A 20,617-nucleotide genomic window follows, 5' to 3' on the forward strand; every position below is an offset into this window, starting at 1 on the left:
GGATAGGATACAGAGGGCCCTAAACAAATTGGAGGATTGGGCCAAAAGAAATCTGATGAGGTTCAACAAGGACAAGTGCAGAGTCCTGCATTAGGATGGAAGAATCCCATGCACAGCTACAGACTAGGGACCGAGGAGCTAGGCAGCAGTTCTGCAGAAAAGGACCTAGGGGTTACAGTGGATGACAAGCTGGATATGTGTCAACAGTGTGCCCTTGTTGCCAAGAAGGCTAATGGCATTTTGGGCTGTATAAGTAGGAGCATTGACAGCAAATCGAGGGACATGATCATTCCTCTCTATTCGGCACTGGTGAGGCCTCATCTGGAGTACTGTGTCCAGTTTTGGGCCCCACACTACAAGAAGGATGTGGAAAAATTGGAAAGAGTCCAGCGAAGGGCAGCAAAAATTATTAGGGGGCTGGAGCACATGACTCATAAGGGGAGGCTGAGGGAACTGGGCTTATTTAGTCTGCAGAAGAGAAGAATGAGGGGGGATTTGATAGCTGCTTTCAACTACATGAAAGGGGGTTCCAAAGAGGATGGATCTAGACTGTTCTCGGTGGTAGCAGATGACAGAACAAGGAGTAATGGTCTCAAGTTGCAGTGGGGGAGGTTTAGGTTGGATATTAGGAAAAAACTTTTTCACTAGGAGGGTGGTGAAACACTGGAATGTGTTACCTAGGGAGGTGGTGGAATCTCCTTCCTTAGAGGTTTTTAAGGTCCAGCTTGACAAAGCCCTGCCTGGGATGATTTAGTTGGGGATTGGTCCTGCTTTGAGCACTGGGTTGGACTAGATGACCTTCTGAGGTCCCTTCCTACCCTGATATTCTATGATTCTATAATTCTATGATAAAAGAAAATTGCTAGGTCGGATTTTTGAAAATCTCCTATCTTTAGGATCATTCTGTTTCATCAGTATGACGCTTCACTTACATCTCTCTTTCAAACATTGTTTCTTGTACTTTCTTTTAAAATATTCTTAATATCTTACATTTCTCTAGTGTGTTTCATCCAAGGTTCCCAAAGCATATTATAAACAGTGATGATGTTATATTTTTTCAGGTCAATCCCTGAAGTCCAGATAATTCCTGTGTACAGTGCAAATCATGGCAGGGGGTTTTTTGCAAGGAAAATTCAGTGACAATTTCCTGGTAGAGATTTCCCTACATTGTTCTGTCAAAGGTTGGTGTTTGCCTCATTACAGAAAAGTTGCCAAAAATGATGGGCCCCAGGGACCCACATGGAAGCCCTGTATTCCCAAAGATGCTCTGTCCCAGTGCCATGGCCCGCCCCTACCTCGTCCTCTGCCCAGCTCATTACACTGGCACGTGTACTGGGGGAGGATTCCCCAAATTCATTACCGGTTGTAAATATTCTGTGGTGGATGCAGTTCAAGTTTGTTTTTTCCTCTACATCCTCCCTACTCTAAAACATTCCTTTGAAGGCGTATGTACAACAGATATCTTTGTGAACATTTTGCATCCCCAATCCACAGAGTAGTTCTCCACAAATGGAGGAAGTTCTTGGAAGATGCTCCTTTTAAACATTACCATTCCTGGACACAGATATTAATGTGCAAACCAACCCATTGCTGCCCATTATCCTCATCTTGTCTCCGTAACAAATACTAGTCATTCACAGATTAAAACCTGCCATATATGAGTTACAGATTAGGACTTTAGACTCAGGGTTTTTAAGCTTTTCAACATGGACAGATGCAGATGCACAACACCCCATTGACTTCACTGGAGGCCTTAAGCAGCAGAACAGCTTCAGGATAAGGGCCTAGGCATTTTTTTTTACCACAACATGCCAGTTCCAGTTGAAAACTCCACTGACTGTCCTACAGCAAGTAATGAGAAATTATAGAAAACATATTGCACAGATGTAGAGAGACATTTTTATAAGAAAAAATGACTTGATAGTTATGTGTACAGGCCCAAACTGTCTTTGGACTGAGTAATCATTGATTGCACTAAATGCTTTCTGTTCTTCCTTTTTGCTAGTTTACAGATACATGCCACAATTCATTTTACCCTGACAGCATAATACAAAAAAAAAAAAAAAAAAAAAAACGTAGAAAACAATATCAATTCCATTTGAGGTGCTGGTGTTTACACTATATGAACTTCAGTCCATGTGAGGTGTGAATTTTGGGATTATTCCATTGATTTTAACATTTTGGGGGAAGGATTGGAGCCTGCAGTGGCTGCTTAATAACTCTGAGATTCCACTACAGTATTTTGATGGAAAATAGTGAAACAGGGCCTCTTTCGCAGTGCTCCTTGATTGTGATTTGACCTGAGATGGGAGTGGATAGTACGTGAAAGTTTCAGCTTCATCAAAAGAAATGGCTTGTACAATAAATACAATGCTATATACGCACAGCTAAAATGTTAAGGTTAGAGAAATGCAAAGAGAACTCAATAAGGTTGTGTGATGAAGCTATCAAACTGACCATGAAAATCACATGTAAAAATCAACAAAAATAATTCAGTCTGGTATTGGGATCCACTTTTTCACTTTATTGTTCCATAGTAATTTGGAAAAACACTGCAGTTTAAGGGCGAGGTGCTCTTTAAGGACCAACCAAAGAATTACATCAAAGTTCAAACCAGAAAAAAAAGAAACCAATATTTATTTCGCAATATTATTTTTATGGTCCTTTAAACACAAGTTGAACTTCAAACACATTTTAAAAAATCATAGAAATAATAGCAGCTTTCATAATTGTAAATTGATTGAGTTGAGATTCAATTGTTGTCATTATCAGTTTGCTAAGATCACTGCAGCCACATCAGTTGGCAATTAATTTTAAAATAATTATCTCCCCACCTTGTTAATATATAAAAAGTTCTTGTCTCAATGGTTCTCTATACTAGGGATAATAAAAAAAAAAAACAGATTAAAATGACACTATGAAGTGCAGTATTTCCTACCACCAGGCTTAATGTAAACTTATAAGATAGATCAACATAGGTACATTGATTGGGGTGTGAAAAAAACAGTACTGAACAGTACTGAACAGTACTGAACAGCTTGCTTCTACAAGAGGATATTTTTCTGCCAGCAAATATTGAGGGCCGAATATGAGCAAGAGTGAAGCAGAAGGATGATTTAAAGTTCAATTAATAAAAAATTAAGAAATATAATTATATGGTAACAGTCTGCCATGAGTACTATTGTAGTTTTATATCACAATGCATTATGTTAGCCATTTCTTTCCTCAATTGCATACCAGATAATGATTTTCTCTCCCCTTTCTTTTTTAACACTGAATCAGCAGTGTCATCCTGTTCTGTAATTAGCCATTGTGACTAACTACTGAGTAACACAGTGTGTGCCATTAATTTACCTAAATGTGTTCCAGTGATCAATACTGAATCTGTAAAGTAATTTGTTCTTTGACTCTACGTGGCAAAAATAATTGCCTAAAAAATAACTCATTTTTTTGTTTGTTTCAGCTGTAAATCTGATGACTGTTCACAATAAAAAGCTTATGGGATAAAAAATAGTGATTCTGGTATTAGCCAATTCCAAAATATATACCTATTTTTTAAATAGGTGAAAAAATATTTTTGATATATAGTGAATCATGCCTTAGAATGAAGTTAAATTTGCTTCAGTGGAGTTTAAGGAGACTTTCACTCTCATGAAAACATCTCTACATTCTGCATTTACTAATAACATTAAACACTTAGTGTAGAAAATGTTACCCAGTTGCACAGTAAATAAACAATTTTAAACACATGTCCCTTATGTCCACTGAGTGTTTAACAGTGTGTTAATATGTATATAATTTTCAAAAATGACTAAGTGACTTAGGAAGACAAGGTGAGTGAGGTAATATCTTTTATTGGCCCAACTTCTGTTGGTGAGAGAGACAAGCATTCAAGCCACACAGAGGTCTTCTTCAGATCAACATAGCAGTGGTGAGCTGGAGCCGGTTGTTAAATTTAGAAGCCCTTTTAGAACCTGTTGTCCAGCGAGGGACAACCGGTTCTAAAAGGGCTTCTAAATTTAACAACCAGCCAAAAGTGGAGCCTTAGGCGCCGACTCTGTGGGTACTCTGGGGCTGGAGCACATGGGGAAAATTTGGTGGTTGCAGCTCCCCTCCCCGCCCCAGCTCACCTCCGCTCCGCCTCTGCCACTGAGTTATGCTCTGCCCTGCTCTGCTTCTCCGCCCACCCCCCACTCCCAGCTTCCTGCAAATCAGCTGTTCACATGGGAAGCCTGGGAGGGCTGAGAAGCAAGCGGCGGCTTCACACTCAGGCCCAAGGAGGCGGAGCGGAGGTGAGCTGGGGTGGGGGGGCACGAGGAAGGCAGCCAGCGCCGCAGCAGGTAACCGGGGGGAGGGCGCAGGGGAACTGCTCCCCGCCCCAGCTCACCTCTGCCTGGGCCTGAGCGTGAAGCCTCCGCCTGCTTCTCAGCCCTTCCCAGCTTCCCGTGCGAACAGCTGATTCGTGGGAAGCTGGGGTGGGGCAGAGAAGTAGAGCGGGAAGGCATGTTCAGGGGTGGAGGTAGAGGCAGAGCGGAGGTGAGCTGGGGCCAGGAACGGGGCGGGGTGGGGAGTTGCCGGTGGGTGCTCTGCACCCACCAAATTTGCCACAGAGCACCGTGGAGTCGGTGCCTAAGGCACCACTTTTGTTGTGATCAGTCGGGGGAGTGGCTGCTCCCCCTTCTCCCCCCCAGCTATGCTACCCCACCCCTAGGAGCCAGAGGGACCTGCCAGATGCTTCCCGGGACTCCCCACCTCACCCCCCAGCAGATCCCTCTGGCTCTTAGGGGTGGGGCGGGGTGGGCACCCACTACGGTGGCCCACGAGACCCTCCTGCCTGGATCCGGGGGCAGTCAGGGGACAGGGGAGGGGGGTGGGTCGGGCAGGGGTCCGGGGGGGACACAAACCCCTCATGGGGTGAGGAGGGAACCAGTTATTAAGATTTTGGCAGCTCATCACTGAACATAGGTATGTGTGGCTCGAATGCTTGTCTCTCTCATCTCGTCCATCTTGTCTCTCTAATATCCTGGGACTGATATGGGTACAACTACATGGCATACAAGGAGTTACTTAGGGTTCATCTACACTGCAAAAAAAAGAAAAGACTCATGGTCATGAGTCTCAGAGTCCAGGTCAACTGAGTAGGGCTCATGTTTTGACTGGGGCTCTGTAGCTATTTGGGCTTGGGCATGGACTGGAGTCTGGGCTCAGAAACCCAGTAAGGAGGGATGGTCTCAGAGACCTGGCTCCAGCCTGAGTCCAGACATCTACAGTGCTATTTTTAGCCCCATAGCAATAGTCCTAGTCAGTTGACCTGGCTCTGAGACTCATGGCTGTGAGTCCCCCCCCCCTTTTTTTTTTTCAGTGTTGATGAGCCCTAAGTAGATGAACCTTACATTGCTATTTTTAGTTCCGTAGCACTACCCTGAGTCAGCTGACCTTGGCTGTGAGATTTGCTGATGTGTTTTCTTATTTTATTTATTTTTGCTGGGTAGAGAATTGTATTCCATATGGGGAGAAGTGATGGTTTATAACCTGGATATGTATCCATTATTTTCTAATTGAACTGTATCATGAAGCTCTGTGCTGATAGTACCTAGCACTGTGTTCCTAGCTGCATCGTTATTTACAGTGGATATTAATACTGAACAAAATAAGTTACCTGTAAAAATTTGAGTGGGAGAGCTTAAGGAAAAAAAATCCATTTTTATTATTGTTTACCCTGTAATTTTATTGATAAATTTCACATTAGCAGCTTGTACGACTACTTTAATACTAACAACATTCTTTTTAGTTCTGTGTTGAAAAGTCAAGACATCATAAAAACCTCACAAGCAAAAAGAAAAAAAGAAAATGTGGTATCTGACAGGATATGCTTTGAGAGCATAAGCAGAGATCACACAACGCACAGCAGTACCTTATGAATAATGCAACAGCCACCCATTTGTATACACACACCAGAGACTGTGGATCAGCTATATTCAGCTAGACCTTGCACAAAAAGTTCCTCTTCTGTGTCATACCAGGAAAGCATGATTTTTAAAACAGACACTTTTATCAGTCATTTTTCGTTCAAGTGAGCACACCAAAAACACTTTGCACAAAAGGATGCACCGAAGAAACAAAGAATAGAATCATTTCCAATCTCTCCGTACTTCTAGAATTGCACACAACAAGCCAAATGCAGCCTTGGTTTTACTCCACTGATTTCAGTGCAATTACACCAAGGATTCATTTATTCATATGGGTTAATCATTATACAAACACTTATAACTAGTTGTGAGTGAACCTAGGAGTCCCCTCTGGATGTTCTTAGGTCAGGGGACCCCTTGTATCCACAATTAAATTGCAGATACTGTTGTGGTTGTTATTTTAAACTTGGCCTGATTCATGGGGGCAACATCTCTCAGGCTATTACTCAGATTGTCAGGTATTCAGGTGAAGAGGAAGGCACAATTACTTAAAACAAAAATAAGTTGGTGGTCTCTAGTTACCAGACTTATCTTTCTCCGAGACTACACACTGGGAAGAAGTGTACAAGGGAAAATTATGTTGCTCCAGAATCCACTAGACACATGGAGAAGGGAAGGAGCTGCTGAGCCCCCCTGCCCCACCTCCCATCTTGCTGGCAACTTGGGGAAAGAGATTGGTAGGAATAGAAAGAGTTACTAACTCCCCTCTGAGACACACTGCATGCTGGTCACACATGGGTGGGGGTTTAAGAACTTCTGGGAGACTGAATTAACTAAGGCCAATGGAAGGGTTAAAAAGTGGAAAACCTCAACCCAGAATCCCAGCAGCCAGAAGGAAAAGTGCTGCCTTTCCCCACATCCCCCATTTCCCAACAAGCAGAAAGAGTAATGTAAATACTATGATCCTCGTCCCCCAGTATTATCATTGGAGATATAAAATGAGTTACTAACAAATGAAAAGACAGTGCAGCTTTCATAATTGTTCCCCAGCATTTCAGGGCTTTGTTGTTTGTTTGTTTGGTCTCCCTAACAGTCTCTCCACCAATTTGTGTTTTTTAATGAGAATAACAATGTATACGATCATTCTAAAGATAATAATAATAATAATAATAGTAACAACAACAACAACTTACAGACAGAATTTTTGTGGTTACTGTCTTTGTTGGGTAGCATCTTGACTCCTCTTGACTTCAATTCAATTGCTTTTTTAACTGTTCAAAGCAAGCAAACAAAGACCAAGAAAGTTTATTAAGACATATAGTAAACACACACTGCATCCACAATGCATGTACTAAATGAAAACAAAGCAATATGGAGTCCTACTATGAAATGGAATTTACAGTTACTTCTCAAATAACCCAATTTTCTTACTTTTTTTCCTGAAACCATAACAATTTAATTATGTATCAGAAGAAAGTTGAGAGCCTTAGCATTTATTAGCAGTAATAACAGGAATATTTTGACTTCAAACAGAATGTTTAAGTTTCATTAGAGCCAGAAAAAAGACAAAACTGTCCTAATGATATCATGCTCACGATGAATTTATGTTTTCTATTGTAGACGACAAAACTTAAAATAAAATTTAAAAAACCCTATTTTAATTGTACAATATACTCCCAACAGCAAACTTTTCCCATTTTTTTATAAAAAATAGAATCAGACACATGCAAATATGCAACAAATCTACAAAATTTAAACCGAATGTGTCATAGTCCCACAAAAGTAATTGATTTACAAACAAACTTGAGTTTGCTCTATGTCAGAATGCTGAAGACAATCTTCAGATGACACCTTTCAAGAATGTTGTACATTCACTGAGAAGTCCTTCTTTATATTCAACCTTTAATCTTTTTCCTGGAACTTTGTATGTGATAGTTAATAGTTTTAAAGTTTGCACATTCATACTAAACACTCATCCTAAAGTTTACACATTCATATATATGAACCTCATCTTCAAATAATTAATTCAAAATAGCAAAAGAAAAAAAAAAAACCCTGCAAAAATGTATTTATATATTTTCTCACCATATTAACAAGTAAAACAGCAAAACTAAGATCAATTCTACTTTTCTGCTAATATATGGATCTATCAAATTGTACATTAGTTACAATATGTACATAATCGTATGAACATGTTAAAAGACAGAAGGCTAGGAACAGTATACTGGCACTTGCGTGTCATATAACAAAAGGGTGTATTAAGTTTGTTTCTCTACTACACTTCTTTGCTGCTCTTGCTTCCACAGGCACCAACTCCGTGGGTGCTCCAAAAAAATTAGTGGGTGCTTAGCACCCACCTGCAGCCAAGCTGTCCCCCTCCCACTAGCATCTCCTGCGCACTGGGAGCCCCACCGATCAACTCCTCCCCATCCCTCCCAGTGCCTCCTGTACACCACAGAACAGCTGTTCAGCAACATGCAAGGAGGCGCTGGGAGGGAGGGAAGAGTGTGAATGGGCATGCTCTGGGGAAGGAGGTGTGAAGAGGTGGGGTGGGGGTGGAGCCTTGGAGGAATGGATGGAGTGGGAGCGGGGCTGGGGATAGGGTGGGGGTGGGGAAAGGCAGGGCAGGGTGGGGCCTTGCAGAAGGGGTGGAGTGGGGGCGAGGCCGGGGTGGACCAAGGGCAAAGAGGCAAGGCAGGGGTGGAGGCTTGGAGGAAGGGATGGAATTATGGCAGGCTTGAGGCGTGGGGGGGGGGGTCGAGCACAACCTGGATAGAGGGGAAGTAAGCGCCTACACTTGCTTCATCAAAATGTTGTTTGTAGTACTCTGGTTGTGTTGGCCCGAGGATATTAGAGAGACAAGGTGGATGAGGTAATATCTTCTATTGTTAACCCACAGATGACATGGCATTTTTATCTTCTCATTTTTCTGTGAGAGTTCATTCAAAAGCGTAGTAGGTTGTTTTGTTTCATCTACCTACTAGTTGTTATTGGGGGCATTTAGTACACTGGTTGAGGTACAAAATATATTGTGATAGGTATGTATAAGATCCACGGATCTTGAAAGATGTGTTGGGGCAGGGTGATCATCAAAGCAGTGGAGATATGTCTACACATTTTGCATCTGTTGTTATGGCAGGGTCTGGAGTTGCTTTGAGTTGGTGTGTCTGTATCTCCAGTAGGTGACTGCTTTTCACAAAGCGATCACTCCATATCTGACCTCTCAGTTCTCATCCTCAAAGAATCCTGAACAACACCTTCAAAAGACAAGCCTCGGAGCTTAAGTTCATAACTTTCTTAGACACTAAAAATCATGTACTTAAGAAAGACACTGGATTTATGGTTTATTATAATAATCTGTACTTCACTAACCCCCTTTTTTGTCCTCTGACGGCAAAGGTGTCCACTTCACTTTGAATGGTCTCCTACAGTATGTGTATATTTACTTATGCTACATGCTATTGCACCTTGTATTTAGCTGTGACATCTTGAGTACACTTCCGAGACCTGAAGAAGACTTCTGTGTTAGCTTGAAAGCTTGTCTCTTTCACCAATAGAAGTTGAACCAATAAAAGATATCACTGCACCCATCTTGTCTCTCCATGAAAATGTGGCAGCCTTCTCTGAAGTGTTGACATTCTTTGGGCAGGCACCATAGGAAGTGTATTGTGTGCTATATACGCTGTACCATACTAGATAGAAGCACATGCTTAAAACTCAGGAAATGTGTGTGAAAAGTCATAAAAGGAAAGTTAAATATCCTTTTACCCATATGGACTGAAATAAGTTTGACCCTGGGCTTAATTTGACGTGATCTTTATAACAATGAGAGTAAATTGTGCAAAAGCTGTATCCATCTAGAGACACTAAGGCTGCTATATAATTTACTCACAATAAACAAAAGGATTTCTGTCAAAAATGTTATCATTTACACATATGCTGATGAGAAAATGGAGAAAAGAAATGAGCTGATTTTGTGGAAAGTTAGCTCAGAAGGGTTCTGGAAATATATGACATATTATTTAATTCTTAAAATTAAAGCACTTATATACTCTCTGCTTTTGTTTCCTTCAAACCATTATGCAACCACAGTCTTTTACAATATATATTGTGAAGTATTTCAAAGGCAAAGTGATAGACAACAGAACAATTATGATAATGCTGGAAGCCACTGTTTGAGCTATCTAGTCTAATCTCCCCTGTGACAAGGAAGCAAGACTCTACACTGCACTTTCCATATATCATTTAATACCCACTTGAATGTCTCTGAGTTTGCAAAAGCCACATCGCTGGGCAAACTGTTCTACTGTCTGATTGTTCTTCCCATTGTAAAGATTTTCCTCATTTCCTAGTTTAATTTTTCATTTAATAGTAAAACAAAGACCAATGGGTTTCAATTAATATAAACAACACTTTTCTACCCACAACTTATCATCTTTTAAGTATTTCTCATATCTAAGCTTTCTCATATCTCCTCTTAAACATTTATTTAGGCTAAGTGAATTGAATTCATTTCCCTTTCTCCGTAATTCACAATCTCCAGTCCTTGTAAGAGTTCAGTTCTCTGTCTTTGAACATTTTCCAACATCTATATTATAGTAGAGTCTAGCAAAATTTAGTACAGTAATCCAAATGCAATCTGAACAACTCAGTGTAAAGCCTAACTGCAACACTTCCTTTTATTACACATAAACTAAAATTAAACCCTAGCAAAAGAAAAATAATCACCTGACAACACTTATATGCGCCTTACAAGCTAATATAGACAGGAATCTCCAAATTCATCTATAGACAGAAAAGGATCAAAGTGTAAAGAGGCTTTTGGGCCAGAAACCAGTGAAAGTAAATAGTGACAATAAAGGAAATTTCAGATTCACACAGCAGGTAGGTTCAGTGTTAATCTTTTACAGGGGTTTAAACTGAAAAGGCGTACAAGTAAATGTAAGTGTACAGCCCCAACAGGAAGAAAGTAAGAAAGAATCTTCACCCTTGCATTTCAGGGACTCCACTATCAAGATCTCTTCAAGTAAGGTAGCAGTCTTTTACCCACAGACAAAAGGAATAGGGGATACACACCTCTTTTCTTTCCTTAAATTTATCTCTTACAAACTTGCATCAAAATATGACTCAGAAATGCTTATTATTTACCCCAGCCAATTGATTGCACTAACCAACCCATATAACCTTTCTTGTCCTGAAAATATACATACATTATTTTTTTTTCTAGAAAGTATTTGCTGAAGTATTGTTCTTCACAAGAGCATCAAACTGTAACTTACATTCAGTTTGTTTTCTGTCATTACCTCCAGATCACTCCTTACGATAGCTTTCTAAATAATACTTCCCTATCTTTTATCTAGGATGTGAATTATCATCAAAGGTATTTCATCCTTTATTTTAAACCTTGTCTCCCCTGGAATTGCCCAGTATCCCAATTTATCTAAATCACTTTAATTTTAATATGTCCAGTTCTGTGTTTTACTATACTTTAGTTTTGTACCAACCACACAGATCGATGCTCAATTAACCTTTCATGTTATTAATGAATATATTAAACAATATTAGTGTCAGTATTGAACAATGACCAACCCCACCTGACATTTCTCCTAATCAGCTGTAACATTACAGAAAATCACAGGGCAAAAAGGTTATCTATAAACCATTTGTTCACCATATCACACTGTTATTCACAAAATAACTGTAAAAGTAACTATAAATTTCCAGTATTTATAAATGTAGTACCATCCTGGAATCTCAACATGCCTCTATGTGATTTGCTGCCCTACAGGACGAATTATAATAATTATAATGCCTATCTCTTATATAGTGCTTTTATCCATAGGTCTCAAAGCTCTTTCAAAAAAGAGGTGAGCATAATTATCCCTATTTTACAAATAGGGAAACTGATGCATAAGGAAGGAAGTGACCTGCCCAAGATCACCCAACAAAACAGTAGCATAACCAAGATTTGAAGCCGATCTCCTGAATCCCAGTACAGTGCTCATTCCCCTAGGCCTCCATTAAATTCAAGAGAAAAAAATGGACAGCCCCAGTGGTGCAGAAAAGGGGGAAATTTAAAGTTCCATGACTATACTATGACCAGATTTCAAGAAACCCCATAGTAAATTAAGATAAAATAACATGCCGTTAGGGGACATTTCTTCTGTGCACCCATCAGTGAGTGGATGTCTTATGCCTTGGAACATGTGGGTCATAAGTATATCTATCTAAAGTCATTTGGATGTTGTCATTATCCACGTAAATGTCTAATCTTATTTTGAATTCTACTGTGCTCTTCCTTTCTGATAATTTGTGATAACTAGTTGTACAGATATAATGGATAAAAATGGATACTTTTGTAAGTTTTAAATTTCAATAAAGGTGCATTAATACATCTTGTATTATGAGAAAGGTAAGTAGGGTAAAAATATCAGCTTTCAGGTATGAACCACCTATTCTTTGGGACTTTTAAACTAACCTAAACAAAGCACCAGAAAATGAAATACAGGGAACAATTCTGTATGAACATGGGATTGAATCAGAAGATTTATCTGAATCACTTATTCTTCCAAAACAAGTACTTTTGAAGCTCTCTCAGCACCCTAGCAATATTTAAACGACTATGATCTTCAATAATAGAAATTCCTGAATATAAGTAAGATGCATCCAGATTCAGTTTTTGAAAATGAAAAGCCAAACCCCCAAATTAAGAAAACTCACAAAATACCAAAACTACATACAAAAGTTCAGTCAACACATATGAAAATAAAACAAACAAAAAAAAAAGAGTTGGGAGTGCAATATATTAATCTGCTCCTCTCAACATGTGACGTCATCCCGGGCACGTCATCGCAGCTACAGGGCTGCCCTGAAAGTGGCCCCTTGCCTTAGTTTCCTGTGTTGATATGTCAATAAACTCAGAAAGACCTCAAATAATACCACTCTTGGGATTTTGTTTTACTGGCTTTATTACATACAAAAAAATCTTCCCCCTCTCCCACACAGCCTTAAGCTGAGCACAACCCCTTTTCCTTGGGGAATTGCTTCAAAACTCCCCTAGTCCCAAGATCTTCCCTGCAGGAATCACTCTCACTCTCTGCCACAGCTTCTTATTCCTGTTTCCTACTCTTCTCTGTCTCCTTATGAACACCAGCTACTCACCACAAGGCCCCATTGACAGCTGTTAATGAGGCCCATGTAAAAGCCCAGTCCACAGCCCCCACATCTGAGAAGAAACAGGAATGGTTTGAAGCAACTATATCCTCTATCAGCTAACAGGTTGGCTTAGAAAGACAACCCTCCTTTGTTTTTCCCTTACCACATGGGTTTCTGTCATTTTTTGTTCACATACATATCCACACACATTTTATATATAAATAATTGATTTCTACTTTCAAAAGGAAGGCCAGGAACAGTCAGGAATAATTAGAAGTATGGAATCAACTGGATATGATACCAAAATTTCTCCGAACCAGTCATCAAAATTAGTAGTTGTAATGGAAGATTTGATCAGAGGAACAGAAAGTCCAACTGGAACATACCCAAGCTCTGGTACTTGTTGAAACTAAACTGATCCATATGTCATTTCCATAAAATACCTTTGGATTGTTTTTATCATGAATAAAACAGGTCCCAGGCATTTTACATGTTGTCCAGGTACCCATTTCCCTCCACAACTGTCGTTGCGAGTCCAAACTAAGTCTCCTACTCGAAAAGAATGATGATGAGTTTCACATCCTCAATCAAGTTATGTAGCTTGGGATTTGGCTACATGTGAGGCAATATCAGGACACAGAAGGTCCCAAGAGGTATGCAAAGATCACTTCAAGAAGAGAGTTGCATGTAACTCCTGGGGTAGCAGCATGTGCTGTGTTTCTGTAGACGAGCAAGAAATTGTCCAGTTTCTGATGATTACTTGGAACAGACTAGTTAGCTTTAAAGGCATGCTTATGTATTTAGCAGAACAGTCCATTTGTATCAGGATACTGTGGAGCAGAACAAATGTGCTGAATCCCAGTTGAAGCCAGGAACTTCTGAAATTCTTCAGAACAGAATTGAGGTGCATTGTCATTCACCAACTGTACCATTAAACCAACTTGGCTAAACAAGGTATGAAGATGTCCAATGGTCATGGTAGCTATAGTAAAAGTTATTCTGAAAACTTCTGGCCATTCTGAATGGGCATCAGCTACGATCAAAAACATATAACCTTCTTATGGTCCAGCAAAGTCCACATGAATATATGTAACAAGGATTCTGAGGCCATGATCAAGGGTGCAGACATGCTGAATTTGCTGACATATAATATAGCACTTCACCTTTCTCTCAGTATCTTTTTGATACCTGACCATGAGATATGGTACTGGGCTATGGCTTTCATCTATACAGTGCCAAAATGATCATCATGGAGAGCTTCCAAAATCTGAGATGTGACCGTGATTCACAAATAATTTACAACTGTAGTATCATTCCCTTCACAAGATAAAGCACATCATCATTAGTTGTTGATGTCTGTGCTAGTGATGGGTAACCTATCCATGAAACTGAGATAGAACACTTTGTCCAAAGTTTCTTTGGAATGATGGGAGCATGGACAGGGTAAACATGACAGCCCATCAGCACTGAAGTGCTGAGTCCCTGTATTAAATTGAATATACAGGAATCAGCTGAAAGTAGCAACGTCCATCACTGAATAAGCACAGCAGCTAAAAATGGAATTCCATGTTTCTGTCCAATAGTTGAAATTGATGGGCAATGATCCACCAGCAAGGTAAAATGTCTACTACTATACAGATATATATATGGAATTTCTGAATTCCAAATATAATGCTGAAAGCTTCTTGTTCTATTTTTTCTTGGGGTAGTGAGCATTCAGGAAATATGTGGACAAATTGGAGAAATTCCAGAGAAGAGCAACACAAATAAGTAAAGGTCTAGAAAACATGACCTATGAGGGAAGATTGAAAAAAATGGGTTTGTTTAGTCTGGAAAAGAGAAGACTGAGAGGGGACAGGATCACAGTTTTCAAGTACGTAAAAGGTTGTTACAAGGAGGAGGGTGAAGAATTGTTCTTCTTAACCTCTGAGGATAGAACAAGAAGCAATGGGCTTAAATTGCAGCAAAGGAGGTTTAGGTTGGACATTAGGAAAAACTTCCTGTCAGGGTGGTTAAGCACTGGAATAAATTGCGTAGGGAGACTGTGGAATCTCCATCATTGGAGATATTTAAGAGCAGGTTAGATGTGTCAGGAATGGTCTAGATAATACTTAGTCCTGCCATGATTGCAGGGGACTGGACTAGATGACCTCTCAAGGTCCCATCTGAGTCTATAATTCATGATGCAAAGGCAATTGCTTTCTCCATGCCATGAGGAAAAATGTGGGAAAGAACTGCACCACTCCAATATGTAAAATGACCCAGCCACTCACTTCGAGTAGAGAAACTGCTGAGCTTGAATTCATACGCAAACTAGATACCATTAACTTGGGTTTGAATAGAGACTGGGAGTGGCTGGGTCATTACACATATTGAATCTATTTCCTGAAGTTAAGTATCCTGACACCTTCTTGTCAACTGTCTAAATGGGCCATCTTGATTATCACTACAAAAGTTTTTTTCTCCTGCTGACAATAGCTCAACTTAACTAATTAGCCTCTCACAGTTTGTATGGTAACTTCCAACTTATCTGTATATATACATATCTTACTATATGTTCCATTCTATGCATCCAATGAATTGGGCTGTAGCCCATGAAAGCTTATGCTCTAATAAATTTGGTAGTCTCTAAGGTGCCACAAGTACTCCTGTTCTTTATACAATGTCTTTGTCCTTTGTTCACACATATTAGTATAAGATATAGGAGTATCAAAAAGTCAAACCCCGAATTCTATCTCAGGCTGACAAACAAGCCTATATGCTAACACTTGTGTGTAAGCACCATGCCAATGATTAGGGCTTTTAAACCATTAAAACTGATTTTAATTTAATAATGACGAATTCTGGAGATGTAAGGTTAATTAGCAGTATCTCCCGTTAAATCCAAAATAGTTGCTGGATAATATAAATCATGGAGAGGAGACATAAACTGATTAATATAAAACAAAGACATGGTGTGGTGTTTAATAAAACTATACCATTCTATACGATTGTCTGAAACCACTCTACAAGTAACTTTTTTGTTTAAAAGACGGTCTGAGATGTTAAGATACTATCTGAGTATCTGTTTTAAGCAACTATTCCAGTTACTGAATTTCATGGGGCAATCAAAATCACTTAGCTAAACTAAACTAAACAAAGCACCAGAAAATGCAATACAGAGAATAATTCTGTATTAACATGGGGTTGAACCAAAAGACAAAGTCATTTTCCATCTCCAATTTATATGAATCACTTATTCTTCAAAAACAAGTATTTTTGCAGTACTCTAGCAATTAAAAGACTATGATCTTCTATAATAGAAATTCCTGAATATAAGTAAGATGCATCCAGATTAAGTTTTTGAATATGGAAAGACAAACCCGCAAATTAAGAAAACTCACAAAATACCAAAACAACATACAGAAGCTCAGTCAATGCTTATGAAAATAAAACAGAAAAAGTTGGGAGCACAATAATTTAATCTGCCCCTGTCAATTCATGCAGTCCTCCCAGCCACCTCATCGCAGCCATAGGGCAGCTCTGAAAGTGGCCCCACACCTTAGTTTCCTGTGTTATGTCAATAAGCTCAGAAAGACCTCTGTCTGTTCAATAATACCCCTCCTGGGGATCAGGTTTTACTGGCTGCATTAAAGTAGACCCTCAGAGTTATGAAAACCTTGGAATGGAGGTTGTTTGTAGCTGTGAAACATTTGTAATTCTGAACAAAACACTATAATTGTTCTTGCAAAGTTTACAACGGAACATTGACTTAATACAACTTTGAAACTTTACTATGCAGAAGAAAAAAGCTACTTTTAACCATCTTAATTTAAATGAAACAAGCACAGAAACAGTTTCCTTACCTCATCAATTCTTTTTCTTAAACTTTCCCTTTTTTTAGTAGCTTATGTTTAACATAGCACTGTACTGTATTTGCTTTTTGTTGTTATTGTCTCTAATCATTTGGATCATAGAATATCATGGTTGGAAGGGACCTCAGAAGGTCATCTAGTCCAACCTCCTGCTCAAAGCAGGACCAATCCCAATTTTTGCCCCAGATCCCTAAATGGTCCCCTCAAGGATTGAACTCACAATCCTGGGTTTAGCAGGCCAATGTTCAAACCACTGAGCTATCCCTCCCCCCAGTTGCATGCTTCTGGTTCCAAATTAGGTGTGTGGTTGACTGGTCAGTTTGTAACTCTGGTGTTCATAACTCTGAGGTTCTACTGTACATACATTAAAATCTCCCCCTCTCCCTTCCACAGCCTTAAGCTGAGAACAACCCCTTCTCCCTGGGGTACTGCCACTCATAAATTGTCTCACTTTACTATCATAAACTAAACCAGATGCGCCAACTTTTCAACAAACTTCCCTTCACCTTCTATAAACTATTTGTATTTACCATAATAATTAGACAGAATCCATCTATTAACTATGGGAATAATAAATATCTGTTTCAACTTGCCTAGGAAACAGCATCCGCACAGTAAGCAGCTGTCTTTCTTAAAAGAGAAGTAATGTCTCCAGTAGAGACACACTCTTGAATTTCCTGCTTTGTTTTTAATATTTCTTTTGCAGAATAAATGACTTATTAGTAACTTTGATACAAAATTACTCAAGATAGTTAAGTACAACACTGATTGTAAAGAGTTAAATTGGGTGACTGAGCAACAAAATGGCAGATGAAAATCAATGTTGATCAATCCAATAGAGTCTGGAAAGCATAATCCCGTCTATACATACAAAATGATGGGGTCTGCATTAGCTCTAATCACTCAAGAAAGACATATTGGAGTCATCATGGATAGTTTGCTGAAAACATCTGCTCAATGCACAGCGGCAGTCAAAAAAGCTAATAGAATGTTAAGAACCATTAGGAAAGAGACAGATAGTAAGACAGAAAAATCATAATGCCACTATATAAATCCATGGTACACCCACACGTTGAATACTGGGTGTATTTCTGGCTGCCCCATATAGAATTGGAAAAGGGACAGAAAAAGCAATAAAAATGATTAGGCGTACGGAAAAGCTTCAATAGGAGTTGAGATTAAAAAGACTGGGAGTGTTCAGCTTTGAAAAAAGATGACTCAGGGGCAATATGATAGACAGGAAAATCATGAATGTTGTGGGTAAAGTGAATAGGGACGTGTTATTTACCCTTTCAGATAACATCAGAACTATGGGTCACTGTGACAGGGTGCTGGGCAAGAACTGTTGAGTCAGCCCTCTGTCAGGATAGCTTCCATTAAAGGAAGTAAATGAGAGCTGCTGAGAGAAAACCAGCTGCCCGCCCAGTTAGCCTAGGGCTATATAAAAGGCTGGGAGGAAGGAAGCCCGAGAAGGGGAATGAGAGAGTGGAAGCAGTGTGATAACTCTTCCCTCCAGGGTGCAGACACTAGAAGCCAAGCTGTGTATGGTTAAAAGGTGGTGGGAGCAAAACCTGTAAATAAATGACACCAGTGATTACTGAACCCCAGGGTCTCCAAGTGACTTTGTCCCCTGCTACAGTCACCTAATGAAATTAATAAGCAGCAGTTTTAAAACAAACCAAAGAAAATATTTCTTCACACAACACACAGCCAGACTGTGGAACTCATTGCCTAGGGATGTTGTGAGGGCCAAAAGAATAGCTGGTTCAAAAAAGAATTAGATAAAATCATGGAGGATAGGTCTATCAATGGCAATTAGCCAAGATGGTCTGGGATGCAACCCCATGCAAATGTCTGACTTCCAGAAGCTGGGACGGGACGATGGGGGAAGGATCAGTTGATAATTGCCATATTCTGTTCGCTGCCCCTGAAGCATCTGGCACTGTCCACTGTCAGAAGATAGGATACTGGGCTAGATGGACCATTGGTCAGATCCAGTATGGCCATTTGTATGTTCTTTTGTTATGTTCTTATAATGTGAGCACGCATTGCTAAAGGCTTACTCTGCCTCCTCTGTGTGACAAAGAGTGGTGTCACATCCCTGAATTCATATAATGGGAACCAATTATTCATAATTCACTTTATCTGTTTTTTGTTTCTCAGGACTATGGGCCAGATTCATGACTATTCTCTGGCTACTTTGTGCTGCTCCAGTGATGCAACGCAGCTCTAAATCCAGTTTAACCAGCCTGTTAAACTAGGTTTACAGGTGCTTTGAATCACTGAAGCAGCACAAAGCAGCCAGAGGATAGCTAGGATTGTCGCCTTATAACTGTAGTTTTGAGATAACATTTCTTGGCACTTAGTGTCCTAACCCATGAAGAAAACACCCTTTCTTGCCCACAAAATGTACAGCCAGCACCTATAACCTCTCAAGATTTTGCCTTTTGGAAATAAAGGGCGAGATTCTATTTTCCTTCTTGATGCTGAGCTTCACAAGCAGACTCATAATAGGCCACTCAATGTGAGTATGATTAGTAGGATTAGACAAAAATGACTAAAACTGTAACAGAAACAGATGCTATTCCAATAAAAGCTATTACCTCACTTGCCTTGTCTCTTGAAACTGTAATACCATTTTAATTTAAACTTTTACCTTTGAGAAATAATTCACAAATAAAATATGTTAAATCACTCAGATTTGCTGTGTGAAGGTGGATCCTTGCTTCTGCATACAGCCCCACTTATGTCAATGGGGCCCCAACATTCCACAGTTGCAGGAGTGGGGTCCTGTTTTATAGATCTTCAGTATCGGGCAAAGAGGGAAAATACTTCCCTCATATGTTTGAATATGCAACTCCATAGGAGCCAAACATATTTATTTAAGAACAGAATTTTGCCCATAGGTTCTAATTTGGGGCATGTGAATAGCTGATCATACTAGATGCACTAAGCTCATCTAGTGGTATTCATATATTAAAACTAAATTTCAAATGAGGAATTCTTTGCTAATATATTTCCTCTGTATATTGCATTGGTTGAGACACTGCTAGAATACTGCATCCAGTTCTGATGTGCACATTTCAAAAAGTATGATGAAGAATAGGAGAAGGCTCAGAGGAAAGCCAGAAGAATTATTTAAAGGCTGTAAAACATACCTTACAGTGTAAGACTTAAGAAGGTCAATCTATTTAGATTATTGGAAAGAATGATAAGAGCTGACTTGATCATGGTCAGACTAGGTGATTTCAGTGGTACTGTCTGGCCTTAAAATCTATTAATCAGTCTGAACCATTACCGATTACAGAAAATAGCCCTAATACCGCTTTTTTTTCCCCCGGTGAATCCATAGCAACTTTTGTTTGAACTTCAAGGGATTTATTTTATACTTAAAGCAGTATAAATGAAAGCAGAATTCTTGTGTTTAGTCAAAATGAGCCTAATGGAATTACTTACATGCTCCTAAAAATTGAATCTTTCTAGTGTGGCTTTTTAAAAGACACAAAACATTTACTAAATGCAACTTTTTTTCCTGGTTTTGTTGGGTTTTGAAAAGTGAGTGAGAAAGGGTCAGACAATGGTTTCTCCTTCAGTTTGGAGCAATATGTTTTCAACACTTCCCATTTGACTTCCCTTAAATGTGTACCTCCTCCTATATTGGCCAGATGGGGTAATGGATATTTTCTATTTTTAAAGTAC

The 20,617-nt window shown here is 39.5% G+C and overlaps 1 protein-coding gene across 2 annotated transcripts in view; it reads right to left on the reverse strand.

Moving 5' to 3' along the window:
• The window catches only part of CSMD1 (CUB and Sushi multiple domains 1), a 1,991,107-nt gene that overhangs the window by 777,850 nt on the left and 1,192,640 nt on the right, over nucleotides 1-20,617 (reverse strand). For both annotated transcript variants that reach the window (XM_048845330.2, XM_048845329.2), the window contains exon 7: nucleotides 7,103-7,180. In XM_048845330.2, the coding sequence (XP_048701287.2) occupies nucleotides 7,103-7,180 (78 nt within the window). The remainder of the gene's footprint in view (nucleotides 1-7,102; nucleotides 7,181-20,617) is intronic.

This window comes from Caretta caretta, chromosome 3, assembly GCF_965140235.1.
Source record: "Caretta caretta isolate rCarCar2 chromosome 3, rCarCar1.hap1, whole genome shotgun sequence".
Taxonomy (NCBI): Eukaryota; Metazoa; Chordata; order Testudines; family Cheloniidae; genus Caretta; species Caretta caretta.